General features: G+C 45.2%; 1 protein-coding gene across 2 annotated transcripts in view; it reads right to left on the bottom strand.

Moving 5' to 3' along the window:
• The window catches only part of SYNPR (synaptoporin), a 110,772-nt gene that overhangs the window by 18,002 nt on the left and 69,627 nt on the right, over positions 1–23,143 (bottom strand). For both annotated transcript variants that reach the window (XM_087744448.1, XM_009469864.2), the window contains one exon: positions 12,274–12,398. In XM_087744448.1, the coding sequence (XP_087600574.1) occupies positions 12,274–12,398 (125 nt within the window). The remainder of the gene's footprint in view (positions 1–12,273; positions 12,399–23,143) is intronic.

Here is a 23,143-nt window from a genome sequence, read left to right as displayed (position 1 = left end):
GAGCTGTTGAAAACAGTCTCTTTTTGAGGCAGCCAGCCTGTTAATACCACATTTGAATTGCTTGAAGTCATTAATGTTGAAGTTCTCTCCAGCCCTTCAAAGTCCAATAGCTGAAATATTAATAGAGCCCTGGACAGCTGTGGGGATGTGATGGGCTTAGCCCAGCAGTGGGACAGCAGGTACCACGGAGGCGACTGCTCCCTGGGCCTTTTGCAGCTGTGATGTTCTGGCAAAACCAGAGTTTTCCATCCCTTTGCTAACAGTGACAAGACTGTTTCTCACCCCAAGCCTGCTCTAACAGCTCTTTTCCCAAGATGAAGAAATTATCATTTACTCAAGCATTCCCGTCCCCCACCTTTCCCACTGCCCATCTGCCACGATGCACATCCCAGCACTGCCTGCATATGCCACAGCCATTCAAAACTGTGAGGTGCTTATTGATATTTCTTAACTGTCCCAGCAATTTTCCAGACCTCACTCCACCAGCCCCCAAAAAGCAACACCCCCTCCAGACTCCCCAGCATCCAACAGTGTCTTCAGTACCCTCGTTGCTTTGGTCTCCTCCCCTTCCAGAGCAGCACGTTAGTTTCTACCACATACCTATCCCTACACAATCAGTTCATATGTTCTTTGGAGACAGGAAACAAAAATAAAATTTTCCAGCTGACTCAGCAATCCAAGTTTGGTCTTTTGTTTCTTTGCTTTCTAGAGGAAGAAAATACAGTTTGCTGATCAAAGAGTATTTGAAAATATTTCACTTTGAACTTCTCTCCTCTCAATTTCTTCCAAAAAATATCCCAAAGCCCGTGTGTCTCCAGAATTACTTAACACTACCAGTACTTTCCACACAAATACATACTTCATCTTGCAAACATTTATTCCTAACTCCTGTCCTGGACATTTGAACATCCTGAAGATCTCCCCTTTGTCACAGCTGCCTTCAGTGGCTTATAGCCATCCAAATGCACGTCCAGAGCAGCATCACCAAAAAACCTCAGAAGATGCTGCTGGGAAGCTGACCAGGAAAGCTGTAGCAACCTATATTCTCTTCCGGTTTATGTCCAGTCAAAATAATGGAAAATATTTCCCCCCACCCCATATTTTCAATTTCTTAACTTGTCAGGTTCCCAGCCCTCACTCGCACATAGCTGTTGTGCAAACATTTGGCCAGTACTATTTTCCTACAGTACTGTTTTTAATAGGACAAGCTGTCAGCCACAGTTGCTGTCTCAACACACCACATTGCGTGCGCCGCACTGGGAGAGGTGGTAATTCCCCAGCGCCGGCAGCTCGGAGCAGGCACGCCGCGATGCCTACCCAGAGCATCGCAACATGCATGTCCTCTGCTCCATCCCTCTCCACCTAACATCTCTTCTCCTGTTAACACAGCAACTCAGAGACCCTCTGAGGTGCTCAGGTCTCCGGGAGGGGAAGCTACAAAATCCTTTTGAGGATGGGGTCTAAAGACATTGAAATAGAGACAATCCCAGCAATGGTGAGGAGAGGTGCACCAGTGCCACGTCTGCAGCCTGGGATCCCTCTTGCAGGACCCGCTCCCAGTGATTGCTTTCACAAAGTTCTTGGAAAACAGCCTGTGCAACAGCTTCGTCACACTCCTGGAGGAAGAAACGTCCCGGACGTGTGCCAGCCATAGCAATGAACCTCCCCAGACTGTGCACGTAACAGTAATGCAAACCCTAGTACTATGCCGTAGCACCAAAAAGGAAATAAAATGGCTCATTATAGAACACGCGCCGCCGGGAGCGCTCGGAAAGCTGAGTGGGTGATCCCAACCCCACTTCCAAGCCTACATCCAGACCCAGATTTGCCTCCCGAGATATTTTCACAGCTCTTCTCAGAAACACACACTTTTCCTCGCTGTGCAAGCAGAGCATAGCACTCAAAGACATGCTCCACTGATCTTTACAAACCCAAATACCTTCTCAGATTGGGTACTTACATTCTTCGTGGTACAGACTGGTGGCGTTGCTCTCCGATTTCCCTTCACTGAGCTGTTTTCTTGGGGTGAACTGCTTCGTAGTCACTGGGAAGCTTAGCTATTATTTCTAAAGGAAGGTAACCCTTGATTATCTTAAAAAATTCATCGTGTCCATGGAACAATGCAAATTAAGAGGCCTGGAAGTGTCACAGGCGTGCATCTGCATTGCCACATACACAGCTGTCCAACGTTACCCAGTTGCACCATGAGATCCTGATTGAACCCATAGCTCTGATGTCCCTCCTGCTGCTCTCTCCTCTGGACCGACACGAGAATCAGCTTCCAAACTAAAAAGCCTTTGTCAGAGCAGAACAAAAGCTTCCATTTGGAGAAAAATTACAAAAAAATCTAAACATCTAGAGATATAAGCAATAGAAAGTGTAAAGCAAAGACCAGCCATTGAATCTAATAAGACTATTTCTGGGAAGTAGGTGTATCAAATCCCTGGGGCAGTGCTTTTGCATGGAGCAATGTGGGACCGCTGAGCCCCACTTTCCTGCACCCCAACATGCTCTTCTGCTGCTCGCAGTGGTTCATAACACTCGCACCAGCTCCAATCCACCTTGCCTTCCACAATCAAATGGGCTATGAAGTCTATGTAAAATCAATCTGAATTCTCAGGCATCACCTGATGTTCAACCAGAGCCACCTGAAAGCATAAATCCTTTGCCCTGTGAGAAGCAGGGTTCACATACAGTTTAATCAGCTCTATAAACCCTGAAAGCAGCAGTTCCGCCTCCAAGACCAGCCAACATAAATGCAAGAGCAATTACAGAAGATGCAGCAACGTTTATTCCTTCGTTTTGTATTTTAACATTAAATTTGTATTTTACCTGTAATTCTCCCAAGTATATTGTCCTAAGGTACTTATAGCAATCACATTAAGTCCTCTGTAGAGTTCTACAGCATGACTCCAATAAAACTCCCGGTCACAATATTTTCATTCGAAGCGCACGGCAAATCCTCTTCTCGGGGAGCCCGTGGGCTCAATCGCAGGCTGAGCAGCACACAGGGCAGGAGCCAAGGCAGACCTCCTGGTCTGCTGATGGACCTGCGGACAAACTGCTGGCACCTTCACACTGAATAACCCATGAAGTGTTGCTTCTGGGAATCCAGGCAGGACAGGGAGAGGTACCTCACTGTGTGGGGCTATGCTGGATGGGGTTGGATGCCCATCCTCTCCAGAGTATATTGAATAAGAAGAAATATTGCATTAAACTCTTGGCAAATAAATTCATGTAGAAGCCAGGTGTGAGAGGAGACAAAAGACATCCCACATATCCCATTCCCTATGGTCCTGGGGAAACCTTCAGGGCTGCTGCACAGCAAATGCACATTTGGGAGCAGGGAAAAGGGGAAAGACGTGTGTTTGATCGTTGCCTAGCTGGGTCACCACACGCCGTCTGAGGTATGGGATCAAATGCCAAACAAAGCAAAACCAAAGGGTTTCTGCTTTGGTTGCTTCTGTACTGGCAACATGAAAACGTGCAAAAAGAAATTTGCAAGGGAAGTTGTAAAAAGCCTGACTTTTAGAAAAAGCCTTTGTGGCAGGCACAGATAAAACACCGTCACTGCACAATACCGCAGAGACTATTCATGAATATATATTAAAAATTCAAATTGTGAAAAAGCTGCATATATTAACAAATCCAAAAGTGACTTCCACTTTAAGAACAAATTCAGGCTAAAGTATTAATGAAGAATTTTTCTGGCATTAAAATAGTGTTAAGCATAAAATATAGCCTCTATGAAGCAAAATAAGCCAGTCTGGATTAATACCATCCAAATTCATCAAGAATCCAATTGTTTTGAGTACCAAAAGAAAAGCTTCTACAATTTAACAAAGATTTAAGAAGCAGTGTTCACCTTCTCTGCAGCAGACACCATCTCCAGAAAGCTGCTACCACTTCCCTTCCCCATTTACTTCCCAGCCAGCTGTGTGTCTGAGCTCTGCGTTCATGCAATGTTTGTGCGTGGACATTCATAAAAGACAAGAGCCGACCAGTCTGAAGAGTTGCAAAGCGAGACAAGCCTCCTCTCTGGCCCCAGCTCAGCAATCAAGGACACATTTGCTTCAAGTTTTAAGGTATTAAAAACTACAAAGTAGAAGCTGGAGAACACTGATAATAGCAGCAACTGAGAAGACCTCAACATCTGGAATAGTCATCTTGTCTACAGAGCTGCTGCCCCATGCCAAGCCTACTGGCTGGAGCAATCAGCCTCTCCCTGGTTGTGCCACAGACTGGGGACTTCACAGTTTTGCAAATATTGGCAGCCAGACCTCCTTCTCTGACCTACTCAAGCACCATATCATTTCACGCAGCCAACACACCAGTGGCATGAATAAGCAAAGACTCTGCCACCCTTGAGCTGTGGCTTCTTGGCTGTCTACAAAATAGTTTGGCACAGAAGCTAAGCCATTCAGAGCAGCTAGCAAATTCTGGGGGCGGTGGAGGATCTCCTCCTTCATATGACACAGTGCATCGGTTGTGCTAAGGACCACGTGCACAGGGTCAGCCTCAAAGAGAAGGTGAAGATGTATCTGTATCAGATTTCTGGTGGTTTTCTATAGATGTCATGCAGGAACAAAGTATCAAGTGACTGGAAGCATCTCCCAATCCCTCACTGCTGGGAAAAGGGTACTTGCATTTATCCAGAGTTCAAACAAAAGTGCAAACTGGCAGTAATAACCATTCTTTGGCCAAGTTGCCAATCTTGAAGATTTCTACAAAGTGGGTTTTGAAGACTGTAATTGGGGTCAGGAAGAGGCACTCAAAACTAGAAAAGCCACAAAGTCATCCTTATTTTTATCTGTTTTAATCAGACCAGCAATGATTTCAAACTCCCTGACAACAGGAATTAAATTGTACATTGTGCTCACGGACAGCCACTACTGCAGACCACTGCTGTCCAAGTACAAAAGCACAGACATTTTCTCCCATTGTACTGTCCTCTTGGTCTAAAATAAACATCCCACAGGATATGTAGGAGCAGAGAGAAAAACCAAAGACAGTACTCCTAGAGCCAGTGTGGTCCTTGAAGCCCTATGGATGCTGGAGAACACTGATTTGCAGATTTTAATTACTTCAGTAGCCTGTAGCCAAGCACAAGTAAATAAAAACCATACCAGGGCTCTGAATTATGGCATTCACTCTGTAATAATAATAACTAGAGCTGGTTACAAAAATGTGACATATTCTTTCCTATTAAAAACTATGTTTGCTCAAAGCTGAAAAGAAATATATTTCTTCTGCAGACCTGGATCACCTTTTCCCTGACCCAGGAGACAATGTAAGAGCAAATAGCTCTAGCTAAGCCAATAGCTCATTGATTAGAAGGCTCAGGTTGGCTATGTGAGCTCCACATTCAGGTTGCTTATGGATCTGCTTCAGTACAGAGACTGACCAAGGTCTCCGATGCCTTCACCACCAGGGAAGCCATGTGCTGGGATCATACTTTAAATAGCTCAGAAAGTTCTTGCGTTCATGTCACTAAGGAATAAGATCTTTTTACTGCGTTTCCATTGGAAAAAAAGGATTTTGAAAAAATGGAGCTCCGATTTTCTGGACAGCCCTGTAAATTACCAGAAGGTACGCATCACAGCTAAGAAAAAAATAATGTCTGTATTTCCTAGTTAAAAATACATGTTAACGCTTTGGTCTGCTTTGCATCATTAGGTCACATTAAGAGACTTTTGTGGAGGTGTCACAATCAGAGATATCTGTATCCTGAAGGATATATTTTCTGAATTTTGCTCAGCAGGCTGCAACATTACGCTCCTCACTCGCATCGTTTCCAGTTTCCACTAACAGTAATTACAACCTAGAAGTCCTTGTTAGGCAAATCTATTCAACAAAAGGCCAAAAGTAGGTATAAAAAGCACTGCTGAGATCAGGGTTTGAAACTGTTGTGGAAGATGATAATTAAAGCCATGACTGAGCCCTTAGTGCCCATCCTAAAGAGCCAGTTTATATAAGCGGGGTATTGATGGAAATCTCCAGCTTCACTGTTGTATTATTGAACGCCTTTCCTTGTCAGTTCAGATGTTAACCCCAGATCTGCAGTGCTAGATGAGGTGGTCACAGTTTGGCAAAGAAAGGGACTAAATTGAGCAACTTTCATGGACTGACCGATTGCGGAGCCAGAAGGGACCACTGAGACCATGCAGCTTGTGCTCTTCGCCACCCAACTTCACCCGGCCATCCCTGCGACTCCCGTTTGTGCAAAAGCACAGCTTTTCAAAAAGCACCGAGTTTTGATCTAAGGAGTTCCAGGATGGAGATTTCTCCCTTCATTAAGCTGGAATGGGTCATGCAGAGTTTAACCAGTGCCTCTCACCTTACTGGGAGCTCTGCCAAATCTGCCTGGGAACTGGGGCATCTCCATTTTGGCACAGAGCACTCCTTAAGCTAGTGCAACTTCTGCTGGCTTGCTTTTGCTTCTGTCTACCCACAGAAGTGTTATGAGGCCACAATTTGCCTTTGCAGAAGGGGCATCTTCTGTGTGATGGACACATGCGAAAAAACATGAACCTTGGGGAGTTTAACTGACTAGATGACTTTATTCCTTCTTATGTCCCACCCTCAACTGGTACGGCAGCCCAAGAGAGCTGGGAGGAGAGCCTGCCGTAGTTGCCTGAAAGTCAGCATTGCGGGCAACTACTTAATTTAAAGACTTCTTATTTATCAGCAGTTCCTGGTCTCCCAGCCATAATAGACATTTATAATCTTCTGGCCAAAATGTTTTTCACTGAATTCTGAAGCAAGATTTACCACAAATGGATAATAATAAAAAAAAAGGTTAGTACACTCTGGCACAGAAATGTGCTAATATTAACAGAGGCTTTTTCCAAAGATAGATAGTTGCAAAGCACAAAGTTAGCTACTTTCTCCTTAATTATCATCTGTAGCTTCTAAGTAGGCAATTTAGATCTCGGTGTCATATTTTGAATGAAAGACTAGCCTGCCCATCGCATGCAGATGAGGCGTACACTTTAAAGGGTGCTCAACGGGAATGTCTTTATTCAAATGAGATGCTTAGAGAGTGAATGAAAAGCTCCCATAAAATAGTTTCCTTTTCCTTCAGAAGCAAGGATTACTTCAAGAGACAGTTTAACCAACACACTGGAAAGATACTAAAAGGTGATTTAAAATAAAATGGAAAGCAACATTTGTTTTGCTCACTGCTGTGACACAAAGATGTGCACAGACATTCTTTCATCAGGCTCCCACGTTTGCGCCACCAGGCAATCCCATTCTGCCCCACATGTAACTATGGCTCAATTCTCCTAACACCTATGCACATACTTACCTTAACCCTTGGCTTAGGTGAGACTGTGTTTAAAATTTAATCATGTGATCCTCTGGGCCAATATTTTCCAAGTAGCTTGCAGGAGGAAAGCCACAAGAAAAGGCAAGTTATACTCCAAATGAATGACCATGCAGCATTTAACTTGGGGATACCCTGTACGTGTAGGCTGGGCTAAAGCACCTCCAGAAGCTAAAGACAAAGAGATTTTAGTTCAGGATCTGCCTCAAGACTTAACAGACAGCACGCTTATGGGATTGTATTGAAATCCTCCTCCCTTCCCATGGCACTGCAGAGCTATGCAGCCCAACCCCTCCACTCCTGGTGATCTCCCCACCACGGGCAGCATCGCCCTACGGCCAGGGGCTGAGCAAGGCGTTCCTCCCTTGGTCAGGGCAGGGAATTGCAGAAGTGAGATAACCACTAAGCAGCAGGTGATGATATGAGCAGACATCATCTGTGGCTGGCAGTGTGCTGCCTGTCTGTGCAGCACAGCATCATGAGAGCGTTTCTGTTATGCAAAGTTTCATTTAAATCAGTAGCCGAAGCCCAAACATTTCAGTGCAACTCTGCCAGTAACAAGAAAAACATTAAGCTTGTGAGATGAACAATTATATAGAAAAAATCTTCAGTACAGACTTAGTAAGTCAAGCCTGACAACTGAGCTGGCAACCGAAAAAGTTTACTTTTAGGAGGATTGGTTAAAAAGCGCCTTAAAATGATGAATACCAGCAACAAATATGTGCACGGCAGGTATACTATTCAACCACTTACTATCAAAGTAAAACCAATGAATAGCAAAGTACATGATAAAATGTTGCTGGGATCAGAAGAAAATAATAAACAAACAAACAGGACCTTCACCAGGACCCTCACTACAGAAAAAAATATTGCTTCAGGGCACTGGGATGAGTGACAAATCTGATCTGAAAGGGTGATGGACTGCAAGAGGAACAAATAATTCCAAGATGCTGATTTTTTTCCCCCCACTCAAAGAATCATTACTGGGATGAGGGTCAAGTTGATGAACATCCTAATGTATGCCAAATTTGCAAAGATACTGTACCAAGCACAGATCCTAATGCTGAGAAAAACTGCTAGTGTGGGACTAGACAAGTTTTTTCCATATATGAACTTGTAAAACTTTTGAAATACATACCCAGATATCCAGAAAAAAACACTGATTTGTGTTTTAAAGCATGAAGAGGTAAAGAAAGCCTTTGTGATAAAACTAGAAGCAGTCAGAAGAAATGAGAGAAAAGTTCAGGTGATTATTTGAAACGGCCTTATGAAGATCAGCTTGGACACGGAGGAGTCTGGCAGGATATGTAGAAAAGCGTGACAGAGCTCCAGGGGACACTGCTGGTGGGTGTTAGGGTTTGGATTACAGGTTTCTTTGCACATTACAGGGTGCCTACAGGGTCATGGATCTGGGCTGCAGGAAGCTTAAATGAATCAGTGTAGTTGTAGATGGGAAAAGCATCCACCTTGCCTACTATTCCAGGAGACATGGCGGGGCCAGATTTGGGTTCAATTACTCAGCAGTGATGCTGGAGAGACTCCTCTGTGGTCACTGCACCCCAGTAGTGCAAGCCGAGAGCAGGAGCCCCGGCACGGGGCACCCTTCAGACAGGGAACGGCTCTGCCTCCCCATGCTCCTGCCACACAACAGCCCCACGCAGGTACCCACCACATGGGCTTTTCTCTGAAGGGATCGCTTCTCCCAGCTGTGCATAAGTACCACTTCGCCAGATTGCTCCAATGGTTTTCTCTAGTGATTAATGTACTTATCGGTATTTCCTCACTTCTCCCTTTTCAAAGGGCAAATGAATCCAAGTCCAGAATTAAACTGGGAAGAGAATGTGATTCTGGCAGAAATGAGATGCAACCACCTTGTGCAGGGGCTTTCTTTGTGGAGCACCAAAAAAACCCCCAAGTTCCTGCTGCCAGAGTTACAATGGCAGTAAGATAATGCAGGAGCCAAGAACAACTATCATCTTCCCATAACTTTAATATTAATTCTTTCTTGATTTTTTAACAGTACCCTTCAAAACTCCCTGTCTGCTGGAATTTATGATTTCTCTTGAACTCATTTACACTGTTTGCTGGAGACTTGCAATTTGTAGGTTGGGGCTGAGAAAAATCTCAGTAAGGGGTATGGAGATGCTCGTTGGTTTGCAGCAGCAGCTGGAGCTACCTGCTATGGGGTGCAATGCTGCTTCAGTACATTCGGGACTGGCCTGAGGCTACCTGAATGACTGCTTTGAAGTCAGCTTGGCAATCGGTATGTTTTAACCGCACATCCCCAGACCCCATCAGCACTGGTTTTGCCCTCCTGCATCCTCCCTTTCTTTACATAAGGTGAGGGGCCCCAGAAGCACATAGTCACAAGTAAGATACTGCTTTCAGTCTGGAAAACTCCCTCCCCGTTCTGATCTTGCTTTAATGGGAACATTTTCAGGCTCCTTCAATCTCATCTCCGAGACATCCAAGTCCTCTTGCTTTGCCAAGCTGTCTTCTTGAGCCTTACAATTTTGTTTACTTGCTCAAAGCTCTTGACACTTTCTCATCAACTAGCCAAGGTCTAGCAGTTCAACTTCTAGGAGAAGAAAACAAAACCTCAAACTCGCAGCAACAGGAATGAAAGCAGCTGCTGGCACAGCTGCATGGCTTTCTTCATTTCAAGTCGTACTGGAAGGCACAGCTCAAAAAGCAGCGGTCAGGTATTCAACTGCCTCAGTGTCATTGCTGACAGCCACAACAGCACTGCGGTGTCAGATGCTCGGCAGCATCTGTCCTTCCACCTACACCTCCCCCAGCTGTCAGCCAATAATCAGAACACTGAAGGCATTTGAAAAGAAAAATGCCACGTGAATATGGACTTATTCAGACCTGGATGCAAGACAACTGGTGGGAAATTCATCCTACCTACACAAAGCCTACATGCCCATGCAGGCAGATGAGCTCCAGGATCACAGTCTTGATGAGGGAGCCTGAACTTAAAATGTGTCTGCGTTTTCCAAGGGTATCAACTGCTCTAATGAGATATTACCTTTCCCAACTAAGCTCACTTCTGTTTTTAGAGTATCCCCTCTCCAATCTGTCAAAGGAGTAGTGGAGAAAAGTAGAAAGAGCAAATGTATGAGGAAGTCATGGGAATATTTAGATGAAACAGTAAAATGACACCAAGTTCCACAAGTAACACCAGGCCAGATTTTCCAGGCACACATCTGCTACCCCACATAGTCTGTACATCTTTGGACACTTTTTGCACGTGCTTCAGGTTTGCATGCAAAGTTCCAAATTGCACAAAAATCGAGTATCTTCATGCTTCTCCCAAAACACAAGCTGGCTAAGTGTCATCTCCGTTGCCACCTGCAAATTACAGGTATATCTCCACCACGTGGCCAGCCATCCCACTGTACATGCCATTCACCCAGTCTTCAGGTGCAGGCTCCTCCTATGTCCCACTCTGCTCTGAGCACATCCAGCCACAGCTGGGAGCCACACAGACAGCTTAAGGGCCAGCTACAGCCTCAGGTGGATCTCTTCTGTAAATAAATCCTGCTTTGCGCCATCCTTCCAACATGCCGGAATGCTACAATTACCCAGCAATGTTTGCAGTTTTCTAATAAGCAAGACTGTGGGGAAATCGCAGATCCAGCCACATCCTTCTAAAAGCAATGGTCAACATGCCTGGTAAAACACAGGGAGATACTTGTTGGCTACTTCTCTCCATTTTATTAACTTTTTACATAAAGTACTATTTTATAATCATGCAAATTAAAAGCACTTTACTGTAGGGTGTATTCTGTAATGAATGCTGGAGATATGACCTATTTGGAAGTGAATCACATTACAAATTCACATAACTCAATTTTCAGGACCTATCTCATGCATACTAAGCAGAAATGAAAGAAAATGCAGACAAGTTCAAGACAAAAAATAAACATTTGTAATACCAGAAAATGTGACTCTTTGGAGTAATAAATTTGTGTCAACGAAGAACAACAGTTCAAGGAACCAAATTCAGTCTCTGCTGTTTGTAAGATGCTATATTTTAGAACATGTTAAAGTAGATGCTATTATGTCTGGTCTGTGCATAGCAATCATAAGCAAAACAGCATGTGATTTCCCAAGGAAGCAAAATAATTTTAGAGTCATAGTGTACTGGGCTTGAGATTGGATTATGCATTCTTTTCTTAATCACCTCAATTCCTTAAAGAAATCACTTATACAGAAGTGAAAGGTTTCTAGAGTGGCCTTGACATCTTTAAAAACAGATCTGTGGATGTTCTTTTGAAGCAGGATCCTAAGTGGCATGAATATTTTATATATTTTTGTATATATGTTAACCTCACTACAGCTTTCAGACATACTTAAACAACATAAAATCTGTTTTCCTAAGTCACTAGGTTCCAAGGTTTAAAGAATTCAGATGTAGACAGGCAATCAATAGAATTTTCAAAAGCACTTCAAAATTATGATTCAAATTTGTTTTGTCTTTTGCTTCCCCTTCCCATGGAGTGGCTCTTCCAGGTCCTTGCTACTCCAATGGTTGGAAATCCTCCCTCATCTCCAGCTTAGTAAATGGCTACTTTATCTCAAATTTTTTTTTTGGGGGGCCGATGTGTTTTTGTTCTTTTTCCTTGCCTGCCATTTTCCACCTCCTGAGCTGCCCTGGCCTTTACGAGGCTCTGCATGCCCACAACTGCTCTCTTCTCCTTCGCTGAGCTCCCATTCCCCAGCAGCTCCCGCGGCCCCATCCACACCAGGCGTAGCCAGATTCATTCCCCCTGCACACCCAGAGCCTGAACAATACTCTGAGGAGAATTCAGGAGCCCCAGATTGCTGCTTAATCAAAAGTTGCTACAAATGATGGGAAACCCCACTGAAAATGGGCTTTGCATCAGCCCCCAAGTGCCTGCCTCCCTGCAAACGAACTGCCGCGAACCAAACGGGGTTACCTGAAGGGGTAGGCAAAGGCTATGTCAATGTTGAGGTCACTCTCTGACTTGTTTGCACAGTCCACACTGAGGCGCAGTCCTCCAGAGTACCCACCGCATGTTGCAAATGCAAAGATTGCAAAAAGCTGTCAAAAACAAACAACATTATTTTATTTCATTTCAGCAACCACCACAAGCAGATCTGTGCAGCAGCTCTCGCTGCAGCACCAGCCCCCTCGGGTCAGGCTATCCATCACTCCGTGCACTCAAGGCATTGCCATACATTACTCCTGTGCCCTTCCCGAAAGCCGATACAAAGAACCACAAAATGTGAAGCTCTGTTGCCACATGTAGACAGAAACATCACCATTTGTCTGTGCCAGGCATCTCAGGCCTCCCCTCCTCTCCTGAACCCCTTTTGGGATTCACAACCCAGACAGCTATTCGAATCATCCAATTGACAGGCAAGCTTGGACAAGAGAAGGATGAATATTGACTGAGCGTAATGAGTTAGTCTTAAACCAAATAAAACACTGGCAGAAGTATTTATAAGGAGCAAGCAGGAGTAGCAATAGTAGACCAAGACAGTTCATGTGGCTGCCATCACATTACATGGCAAAACACAGAATCATGCTGCCCCTCTTCCATTTAATGTATGACTTGGAAAAAACACGATTTTTTGTTTATTTTTCCTAAATTACTACCATAAACCAAGATGGATACAGAGGTACAGTAAACCAACCCTCAGCAAAACAGAAAAAAAAAATCAAGACGTAGGATAAGCTCAGGCAAACTGGACAGGGGCAAAGAGCTCGAGTGGCTCTTATGCAAACCTGTATCACATCTTAACCTTCCAGGAGAAAAAGGTGAAGGAGAGAGTGTGCAGGCCAGAGACACGCCAGCATTTATATTTATATCAAGGGTTCAACATCATTGATATAGGCTTCCTTGGAAGACCCTGAGAAGAATTGGGGACAGCTTATTTGTGCAGTTGTAATTTAAATTAAAGGACAGGCTAGATGATGTTGATTATAGCACTATAGATCTGAAGTAACTCCATCAGCTTTGACAGAGTTACTCTGAGATCTACAGTGGGGCAGATAGGGGAAATGACAAGTAAACACCTGATCCCAGTCACAATTAAATAAGCTAAAAGCCAGCAACACAGAGGAAACAACCAGTGCATGCATCTGGAAAAGAGAATGTGTACTTGGACACTGAAAAAATATACAGCAAGCAAATGTAATGGCAAAATAAGGGACTGAATGATTCAGTAAAAGCAATATGGAAATATAATAAACAAAAAATAGACATATCCTTGCTGCACAAGGCTCTGCAAAACGCGCTCTTAATTTGAGTTCTCCCAATTCACAGCATGAGCAAGGCCAGGCTTTTCAGCAGCCTCCTTGGAGTTCAGTTTTGCATGTGCATCCTTCCCCCAGATGCTGCCAGGTTACAGAGGTGACTCCTGAGCACAGGGTAGGGAGAGCCTCCCCGACTGCAAGGTGCTGCGCTGAGCACGATGGAGCACAGAGAGTAACAGGAGAATAACGCAAGTTCCCACACTGCTCCTCACTTCCAATGTGATCAGGGCATATCACTGAGGATAGATTTGCAAAGGTATTTAGGTGCCCAATAACAAAGAAAGTTGCTAACAACTTTGATTGAATCAATTCTTCACGCTGAGCTCACTGAAAAAAAGGGAAGCTGAACTTTACGGCGAATTGACTCGTTAAATATGTGCCATGAAATAAATGTTTCTACTATAACTTGAATAGTGCTCCTTCATCCTAAATGAGACACTTCCTCTGTAAATACAAGAAGTTTCTGCCCTTACACGTAGCACAGCACTGAAAATCAGTATTAATCATCTCAGTTTAATTTGTGAGGCGATGTCAAAAAACAATATATTAAGAAGAACAGGAGAGATTAGTGCTGACCCGCTTTCTGGCCTAATTAATGGAGCTGCAAATGCAAGTGTTTTGCAGATACATAGGGAGGCACAAAGATTAATACAGTGATATATAAAGAGGGAACTGAAGGGCTGCAGTGTGAGATGGACCTGCCGTAAAAGAAGAGCCATCACCTCTCAGCTACAGCTCTCAGCATGGGGACAAGCAGAGGAAAGATACGCAATTGAAATGCATCTCCTTCAATCAAGTATTGGAAATCAGCATAAATGTGTGCCACCATGTTTATTCACCAAGGCCATGGAGCCAGGCCCAAAAACACAGCTCAGGCTGTTCCTTCTCAGGAAGGATCTCCTCCAGAGTTCCTACTTTTCCCTCTCCCCTATTGAAAGCATCTTTGAGGGCAGACTCAGCCACCTGAAGTCTCGGTCCCTCAGGCAGTTCAAATTTAGCCTTTACTCACTCTTTAGCCCCATGCTCAGCTCTTAACCAGAGGCTTTTCAGATGTTTTCACTCATTCAGCAAACCCATCAGCCTCCTTCCTCTCCAGCCACAACCTACCAGGGCTGCCCACCAGTTTCCATCCCTCCTCAGCACACGCTTTGCTACAAGCACCCAGGCAGCATCCACAAGGCGGGTGGGAAAGGGAAAAGCACCCAGCTGGAGATTTTTATACCAAACTTCATTAAGGCCTCAGCCAAGCCGAGCTTGGCTCTCTGCCGTGGCTGGATCAGATGCTGCTAACGGCTGGGATCGCCCAGCTGCCAGTAACGCCCGTCCAGTCCCCACAGCTGTGTGCCGAGGCCATGCAGCACCTTTTGGAAGCATATTTATGTTTTGCATTGCAGGAGAGCAGGGCAAGGGTTGTAAATCTCTGGTATTCCCCTGGGGTATCTTGGCCAAGCAGCAGGCATAATTCTCCTCCTGCCCAAGCAACCTTCTCCTACCTCTGCATTTTCCCTTCCCCCTCCCTGCAAGTTTTGCTGCTTTATGCTGCCAGTGGAGCACCTCGTGCATTAAGCTAAGATTTACTCATCGGTTTTTGTGTATGCTGTAATTCTGTGGCAGTTGCAGGAATGCTGTAAACACCACTGTATTTTATTATAGCAGGATTTGTGTAAATGGCAGTTGTAAACCCCATAATGGGAGCTTTATGGGCCAGATTCAATAAAATCTCCATCTGCAAGATAATTTTATTGAATCTGGCCTCTCTGAAATTGAAAAGTTTATGGAGAAAGGGAAAGCGTTTCCCTATGTTCCTATTTACTCTTTGCCTATAAATCCACACTCAGCTCTAGTCCCATCTGCAGTGTGCACGCATGTTGCTTTTCCCGTTCGTATTAGATAAATCTCCCCAGCACACAGTTACCTCTGGTTATCGCATGGCTGCTGCCGCTCGAGGCTCAGCCCCGATGGCCAGTGCTGTGCCTGCCTTCTCCGGAGGAGCGGCAGCCAGGAGAAACACGGTGCCCTTGAGGCAACAAATCTTTGCTGCTGTGGCTGTGCTGGGCTGCTGCTGCGTGCTGGCACGGGAGCAGGGCAAAGCCCAGCCACCCCCTGCGCAGCCTGTCGCCCCTGCAACAGCCATGCAACGGGGAGGTCGGTGCCTTTGCTCCTGCCTGGACCCTTGAGGGAAATGGAAAATGCCTGTTCCCCGCCTGGATCAATGGTCCACGGTCAATGTGGGATAACACCCCAAGCATCGTGCTCGTTTGATGTGCGCTATCGAAGCAGTTACCAACCCACCCAGTGAGGCCATAGACCGAAGGGAGAGGGAGGAAGGGACAGTATTTGTACTCCCCAGCACAGGCTGGAGCAATGCACATCTCCCACGTCCCGTCCAGCCTGGCTGGAAGATCGCCCTTCTTCCACATGGTTTCAGACACATCTCTAATGAGGCAGCACATCTCTGAAGCTCGCAATGCCTTTCTGTATGGTGTTTAACACTCCATCCCCTGCTCCTGTTATGGTGATATTCCTTCTATGACCTTGCAACCTTGGCCTGCGCTATTAGTATATTTTTGTAAGGAAGTCAGGTAAAACCCGTAGTCTAACTTAATCAACAGAAATCATATTTATTATGGTACTGTGCAATAATAAACAGCCTTCACTGTCAAGTCAGATTAGCATGTTTTAAAGATCAGTTGGCTCCTTAACACATTGAGAAAAAATAGCAATATAATTTCCAGCAGAGCACATGCTTCTCACACCAGTTCAGGGCAGACAAAGGTTCATCAGCTGATTTATGGGATCAGCTGGAAGCCCTCCTTCTTCTGATGCCAGGCTTCAATGCAATGGCAATGGATCCTCTAATTCATATTCAGGAGCTGTTATTTATCCAGACTCCAGACTCAAGGCTGGTCCCCTCGTTTCCCAGCCCAGCCGTCCTCGGTGGCCGGGGGCTCGGGGTGTGCGATGCCCTGGGGGAGCTGAAGTCCCAGCTGTGCATTAGACAGTTGGCAGCGCCTCAGCACGCGACCCCGGACATCACTCATCCCTCTGTGGAAAGGAAAAACGGGATGATTTCCCATCACTTCTCCACGTTTGGCTTTCCGACAATTCCCCTCAATGCCTGCTGAGCGACAGGCTCGCTGCACGCACCAGAAGAAGGCAGAACGGTTCCTGACAAGGCGAGTTAAAAGGCTTATGTAGAGCATGTTACAGCTAAAACATCCTGTTAGGAAGATAACACTGTCATTTAAAATTGATGGAACTTTTATATAAGCCACTCGCTTTTCCCGGGAGCACGTCTGCCCCATGCAGCAGCCTTTGGCAGCTCGCTCGCTGGCAGACGAGATGGAGCAGACCTGGGGATGCACCCCAAATTCCCCTTCCCAGTGCAAAGGGGAGATCCCCGCTCTGCCTGAGGACTCCTTGGCCACTCCTCCAGGATGGTGAGATCTTAAAAAGAAACCATGTCGGTCTCGCCTGGTTCTGTCGTGGCCAAAGACAGGCTGTGAGGGACACCCAGCTCACTACGTGGGTTGGTCTTTAATGCTTTCACTTGGGGCTGAGGGAGGAAAATGGTAATGAACCTGCTGGACAGTTTCCCGGAGAGGTCCCCCCCGGCCCCCACTCCTGCCCTAACACTGGAAAGCCGAGGGGAACTCCTGACACTTTTAAAGAGCAACCTGAAATATTTGAAACGCCTACTCTTTTATTAGTCATTTTACACATTCCAAGTGTTTTACAAAGACCTATTTTTCTGGCATAATTTCTGAATGTAAGACTTCCCTTTCTCCAGATCGCCATAATAAAGAGAGTGCAAAACATTTGCCAAATGTTATATTGCTTTACACTTTCTGCCGCTTACTGTGGCCAACAGCGCACATGAGAGCGGGGAGGGAGCGTGCCACTCTGAGGGCCCTGGAGACGTGCCCCCGCAGCCAGCATCGCTCACCCAGCAGAGTGTCTCGTTAAACTGAGATTAGTTATTTATAGAGCAGAACCAGTAATTGAACATTATTATTAAGACTGTAAAGGGAAGGTTCGACGGCACAAAATGACTGTACGGGAAAACATTTACTGCGGAGCTGATGGCCCCAAATACGTCACCAGTGAATGATTAGGAAGCACTCTCTCCTCCAGGTCTCTGCCTGTTTCTTTTTTAAAATCTGGCATTTTTCCTGCACAGATCTGAGCTGCAGACTTCCTGGAATCACTTCTCCTACATACAAGCCTTTGTGCACTGGAGATTATCAGATTATTGACTTTGGGATTCCTAATTATATCAACTTGACTGGTTGATGAATTGGAGGTGGATAGCATCGCAGCCGACGCAGTGCTGGGGGGTAGGCGATGACTAGCAGGAGTCATTTTCCTCCAACAGTTATACAGGGAGAAAGCTGAAATATATTCTACTCCTGCTGAGAAATAAACCCTAAAGCAATTGTTCACTAATTGCTGGGATTTAGTGTGCCCCCTTACAAATAAACAGCAGCATTGCAAAGAACGATCCCCTGCCTGCCCAGACCTGGTCTGCATGGAGGGGAAAGCCCGGGGATGAGGGAACATCTTGGAGTTTGGGGCTTGAAGAACCACATATGCCCCATCTGGGGAACGTTATACATCTGCCCAAACATCGACCCCAGCGGTGCCTCAGTTTTAACACACTGCTGAAGGACCACTCAAGCAACTGTCCCACACAAGGAGGCACTTGCAGACCACAGGCACCTCCAGGATGTAGTGGCAGCTGGGAAAGGGTTTTTGGTGTCACCATGCTGGAGATGGGGACATACAACCTGTCCAGTTCTTACACAAAGCACCTCATAGCTTTCACTTGGCTATCAGACTTAATGTTTCCAATGTCTTCTGAAAGAGGAATGGTAATGCAGCTACAGTTGTGTTGGAGGAAAATCTTTGCATCAACAATTTTGGATGGCTTTACATTGAGCTAATCGAATGAGGCCCTTTCTTATGCACGCTGTGTGGTGAGGACAGCTATTGCTGGAAAACACCATGTCCTCCAGCCCCCGAGGCTGGTGGGATCTGCCTGGAAGAGACCAACCTCAAGACCTCTCCACTTGGCTGGGGTCTTCGCCGGGGTGTTTGCAGCAGCAAACCTCTGGTTTGGATTTTAGGGCACCCCACAGAGAGTAGCCCTCGATGCCCCTGGCTGGAGGGAAAGACCTGACCCCGCCGCAGGCAGGAACCCTGCAGCATCCTCTGTTTAAAGCACAGCATTTCATTTAATGCGCTGCATTTTTTAAATGAAAAAAAAAAAACTTCATTTGATTCTTAATGGGAAGATTTATGGAAATGAAATTGGGGTATTTTTAGTGAGTAAAGATTGTGTTATAATAATTTGGTTCTACAATACTTGAATCCCAAGGAGACAATTTTCTCTCCTTTTCTTTGAAGAAAACCTTTATCTTTTTTATTCATCTTTCATTGATTATTCTAAAAATCCCATTTAGCTCCACCACATAATGGTATGGTAGTCTTTTCTCATTATATTTTAATAGAATAAAACCCAACTGTATATGAGAGGATTAGATAGCCATTCATTGAGGTAAAGAACATTGTTCCTCCAGATGGCCAGACAGAATCTGTGTAATGCCTTTCCTATTTATTCAGTTCAAAATGTAATGCAAGCTGATGAGATGTGTTTCATCCAGTATTTAATGGGTCAGCCATAAAGTTGAAAGCTAATGCTAAGGTTGGAGGCATGCATGGAAGAGTTAACAAGCAGAAAATGAAGACATATTTAGAGCATCTCTTCTTGGACTCAGTGAAATGAAAAGTTGTCAGAAGACAAAGCTACTTACACAAGTGGGACAGAGATGCTAAGATCTTCCAGCCCCTCTAACAATTTGTCAAAGCTTTGAGATAATTGAAGACATTTACAAGGACCTGAGGGTTTTTTTTCTATTTATTGTATAAATTGCTTTCTGCACGTGGACTTTGACAGATTGGCAACAAGTCTTCTATGAAACAAAATACACCGATACCTGCTGCAGACAGATTTAGGAGTACCTGGGGTAATTACTGGGTGTACACTGCTTCATTTGGGATGTATCACAGAGCGGTAGTTTCACTGCATTTACAGCCTGCAGCCCTTTTTTCCCCCAGCTGTAGAGCAGTCTGGAAGCTACAGCTCTTCCTCTGCAGTCTCCACAACTCCACATTTATACCTTCTTCTTTTAAGGAGGTGGGAGCACAAGTTGGACAGATTTGTTTAGATTTGTCCATATGATCCCTGAATAACTCATGTTGTGACATATATCACTTCAGCAGAGACATGCACTCTTTTTGGGGCCTGAAAACTTTTCCAGTCCTAGACTACTAGCAAAAAAGACAACCATGGTGGTCTCCAAGGATCCACATTGCAACAGTGCCCCGAGCATTGCAAGTGCCATCCCAGGAGAGCGGCCACCTCCGGCCTGGGTCCCCTTCCTCTTGCCCATGCCAGCCATCCCCCCGTGTGCCCACATCATCTCATGAGCTGCTTTGGCATCAATCACCTGTGACCACCACAGGCAAAAAGCAAGGAAAGCCGTGGTCAGGTAAAGGAGGGGTTTTCTAACAGGTGATCTTAATTCTTGTTTTATTAACAGGTAAGGTTCAGCAACCCAGCAAACACCCAGGTTCATGAATAAATGTAATTCTCTTCCTACTCCCTCTTGAAAACACAGATTTTGTGCAGGCTTTACAAGCTGATTATATGGGATTTATTGTGTAACAAGTGTAAACATTCAATTATAAAATAAAAAAGGTTGGACGGTTGCTCATTTCCTTGCTCACTTGGTGGGTTTAAAAGCATCTGGGTTTAAAATGGCCCACAATCAAATATAAATGCATACAGAGTGTGATCCAAGTTATTACTAAGTAGGATTTACTCCCTTTAATAAACATAGGAATTTATGGCTGAGTGATATCCACACATGGGAAGCACTCTAGGAAGGGAAAGTGCCCCCGAACTTAATGTCGCTAAACCCCTGATGGTCAATACAGCCTCAGGGGCTCAATGACAATGAAGACTACACCATACCTCCTCTGACACAGCATTGGATGGCATGGGACCACAAACCCAGCTTGCAAAAGCAGCGTTGTACCCAATGCACACACCGTCTGCCCCGGGCTGGGGCTGGGACGAGGCACCTCTCCCAGATGGGGAGCCCAGCCCCATTCCCAGCTCTCCCAGCATCACCACCAGGCAGGTCGAGGCCCCTGGCAGCACCGTCTGATGGCTGCTGCAATTGCTTCGTTATCTGTTTTGTATCTTTGTTCTTCCCATTAGCTTCAGCTTCTCTTTCCCAGCACTACCTGGTAGACCCGGGCTGCGGTGGAGCATTTTCCTGCTCTGATGACAGATGCACACAGCAGAAGCAAGAGATGGGAGCGCTCCTCTGACCAGAAAATGCTCTGACAGCTCCGTCCCCGCAGCGTGGCACAGCATGGGGGCTGCAACAAAACCCTCCCCGGCTCAGCACCGACTGAAAATGATTATTACAGGAAAGGTTCCTGTCCTTCAGTCACGCTGTATTATTTATGACCTAATGATCGCCCATTGACTAGCAGGGATTATACCTTAGCTAAGATGTTTCTGGGTGAATGAAAGGGCATTAACCTCATTATTATACATCCGTGCTCATCAGAGGCCATTAGTAGCTTCCTCGCAGCTCTCTGTGCTGCTGTGTAGCTATTTGGTGTCATCTGCTGCCTCTCCACCCGCCCGCCCCACACGCATGCATGCCTGCATTCAGCTCTGTCTCCTTTCTCAAGCAGATTTAAGGAATGGGTGAAAATTATTTAGCTTGGGAAGAAATCCCGAAAACCTTTGGGATTAATAATCTGGAGCAACAGCTTTTTCCCGTGAGGATTTGAGAGTGCTTTCAAATTGCTAAGCAATGGGGCCTCCAATTCTCCTTACACACCCACCAGCACTCTTTCAGGTGATGTCTGGCCATTTTTTTCCCTTTTTTTCAGCCCCACAACACCCATACAAGCAGGCCCATTGGGAACCAAGGCTCTACTTTTGGAAAAGCATGGCTGGTTTTCTAGGTGGTATGTCTGCAAAGCCCTGCAGGGTCCACCCAGCCTTGGCCACTGAGGCCCATTAGGGGTGTCCCTCGTTAATCCAGCCATCACAGATGTCCCCTTCTTGCTCCAGACCCAGCCTCATCATGGCATCTTTTACAATGGAGGATGGCTTGAGCCCTACGTACTGGAGCTCTGCCCGCTGTCCCATGCAGGTGGGACCCAAACGTAGGACCCATCGGCTCATCTCAAACCAGTTTTGGATGGAAAATTCCACTGGAGCTGGCTCCAACCTCGGCACCCGCATCTGCACAGAAGGCTGAAAGAAGAATTTGCTCCTGGCTAACTATCAGCTCACATGGTAAAAATAATTTCTTTTCTAATAATTAAAATGATGGGCTATAAATGAATGTTTCCCTTGCTGAGCTCTGGGAATTCACAGGGAACATTTCGAGCAAGAAATATTTTTAAAATTAAAACCTCCCTTTCCTCTTCTTTTCCACCACTCTTCTTGTACTCTGTCCCCAGAGATGGCATTGCTCTCCTTACCCACACTTAATCATAAGAAGCAACACCTAAACATGAACATTTTTAGGAAATGCTAACAGAGTCCTTAAATTGAAATAAAAAAATACTCCTTATCTCACTGTCTCTTGACACACTTCATCTGGACAGCTTAAGTCATCCCGTTTCCTCTACATCCTGTCCCTTACTGTGCTCCTCCACACCTCTTCCCTATCTCTTTTTCTTTTTATGCCCTTTCATTCATGTTCCCTGAAATCTGCAGCCGTACCTGCTTCTAAACACACAAAAAGATAACAAAAAACTCTTGGCAAAAACCTTGCCTGAATGTTCCCCATTTCCTTCGTGGTTCAAAATACTTAATTCTGAAATAACCAGGCATCCTTTTCTTTCTCTCAGCTGCTAGCAGCTGCTGTACATCTTCTGTGCCACTTCCCAATGTACTTCAAATCCTCCCAGACCCTGGAAAAAAGCAGACACTCGTACAAAACCAATAATGCATCAATATGTTTTTTGCTGTTGCAGTCTTTCTATCTGCACTGCTGGAGATGATCATCTAGCTTTTTTTATCTGTAGATTGAGGCCTATGGAATAAAACGAGGGCCAATAAAATAAGGAAGCAAAGAAAACACAAGCAGAATGAAAAAAGCAATTGAACTTGCTATAAATTCAGAATCAGGTGAAAGCTAATTATGGCCATGCTCACTAAAAAGACGAGGACACAGCAAGGGAGGTAGACTTATTAATTATTTGTGTTATGGTAGCACTTAGAAGCCCCAGTCCTTTATCTGGGACTAGCTGTGCTATACATGGCAAACACTCAGATATATCTTTGGGTAATTGCACACAGTTTTAAGGAAAATGTGCAAATGCTCTGTTCTTTCACCTTCCGCAGTTTCTAGTTTGCTTATGCTGTTAAAGGAGTCTGAGTTCAGCATCAGTCTCATTCTGAAAGGCTTGCAGGACGGTCTTGTGGGTCA

Source organism: Nipponia nippon, unplaced genomic scaffold (assembly GCF_047370975.1).
Source record: "Nipponia nippon isolate SJK-2023a ecotype South Korea unplaced genomic scaffold, ASM4737097v1 scaffold_9, whole genome shotgun sequence".
Taxonomy (NCBI): domain Eukaryota; kingdom Metazoa; phylum Chordata; class Aves; order Pelecaniformes; family Threskiornithidae; genus Nipponia; species Nipponia nippon.
This window is presented reverse-complemented; position numbering and strand designations above follow the sequence as displayed.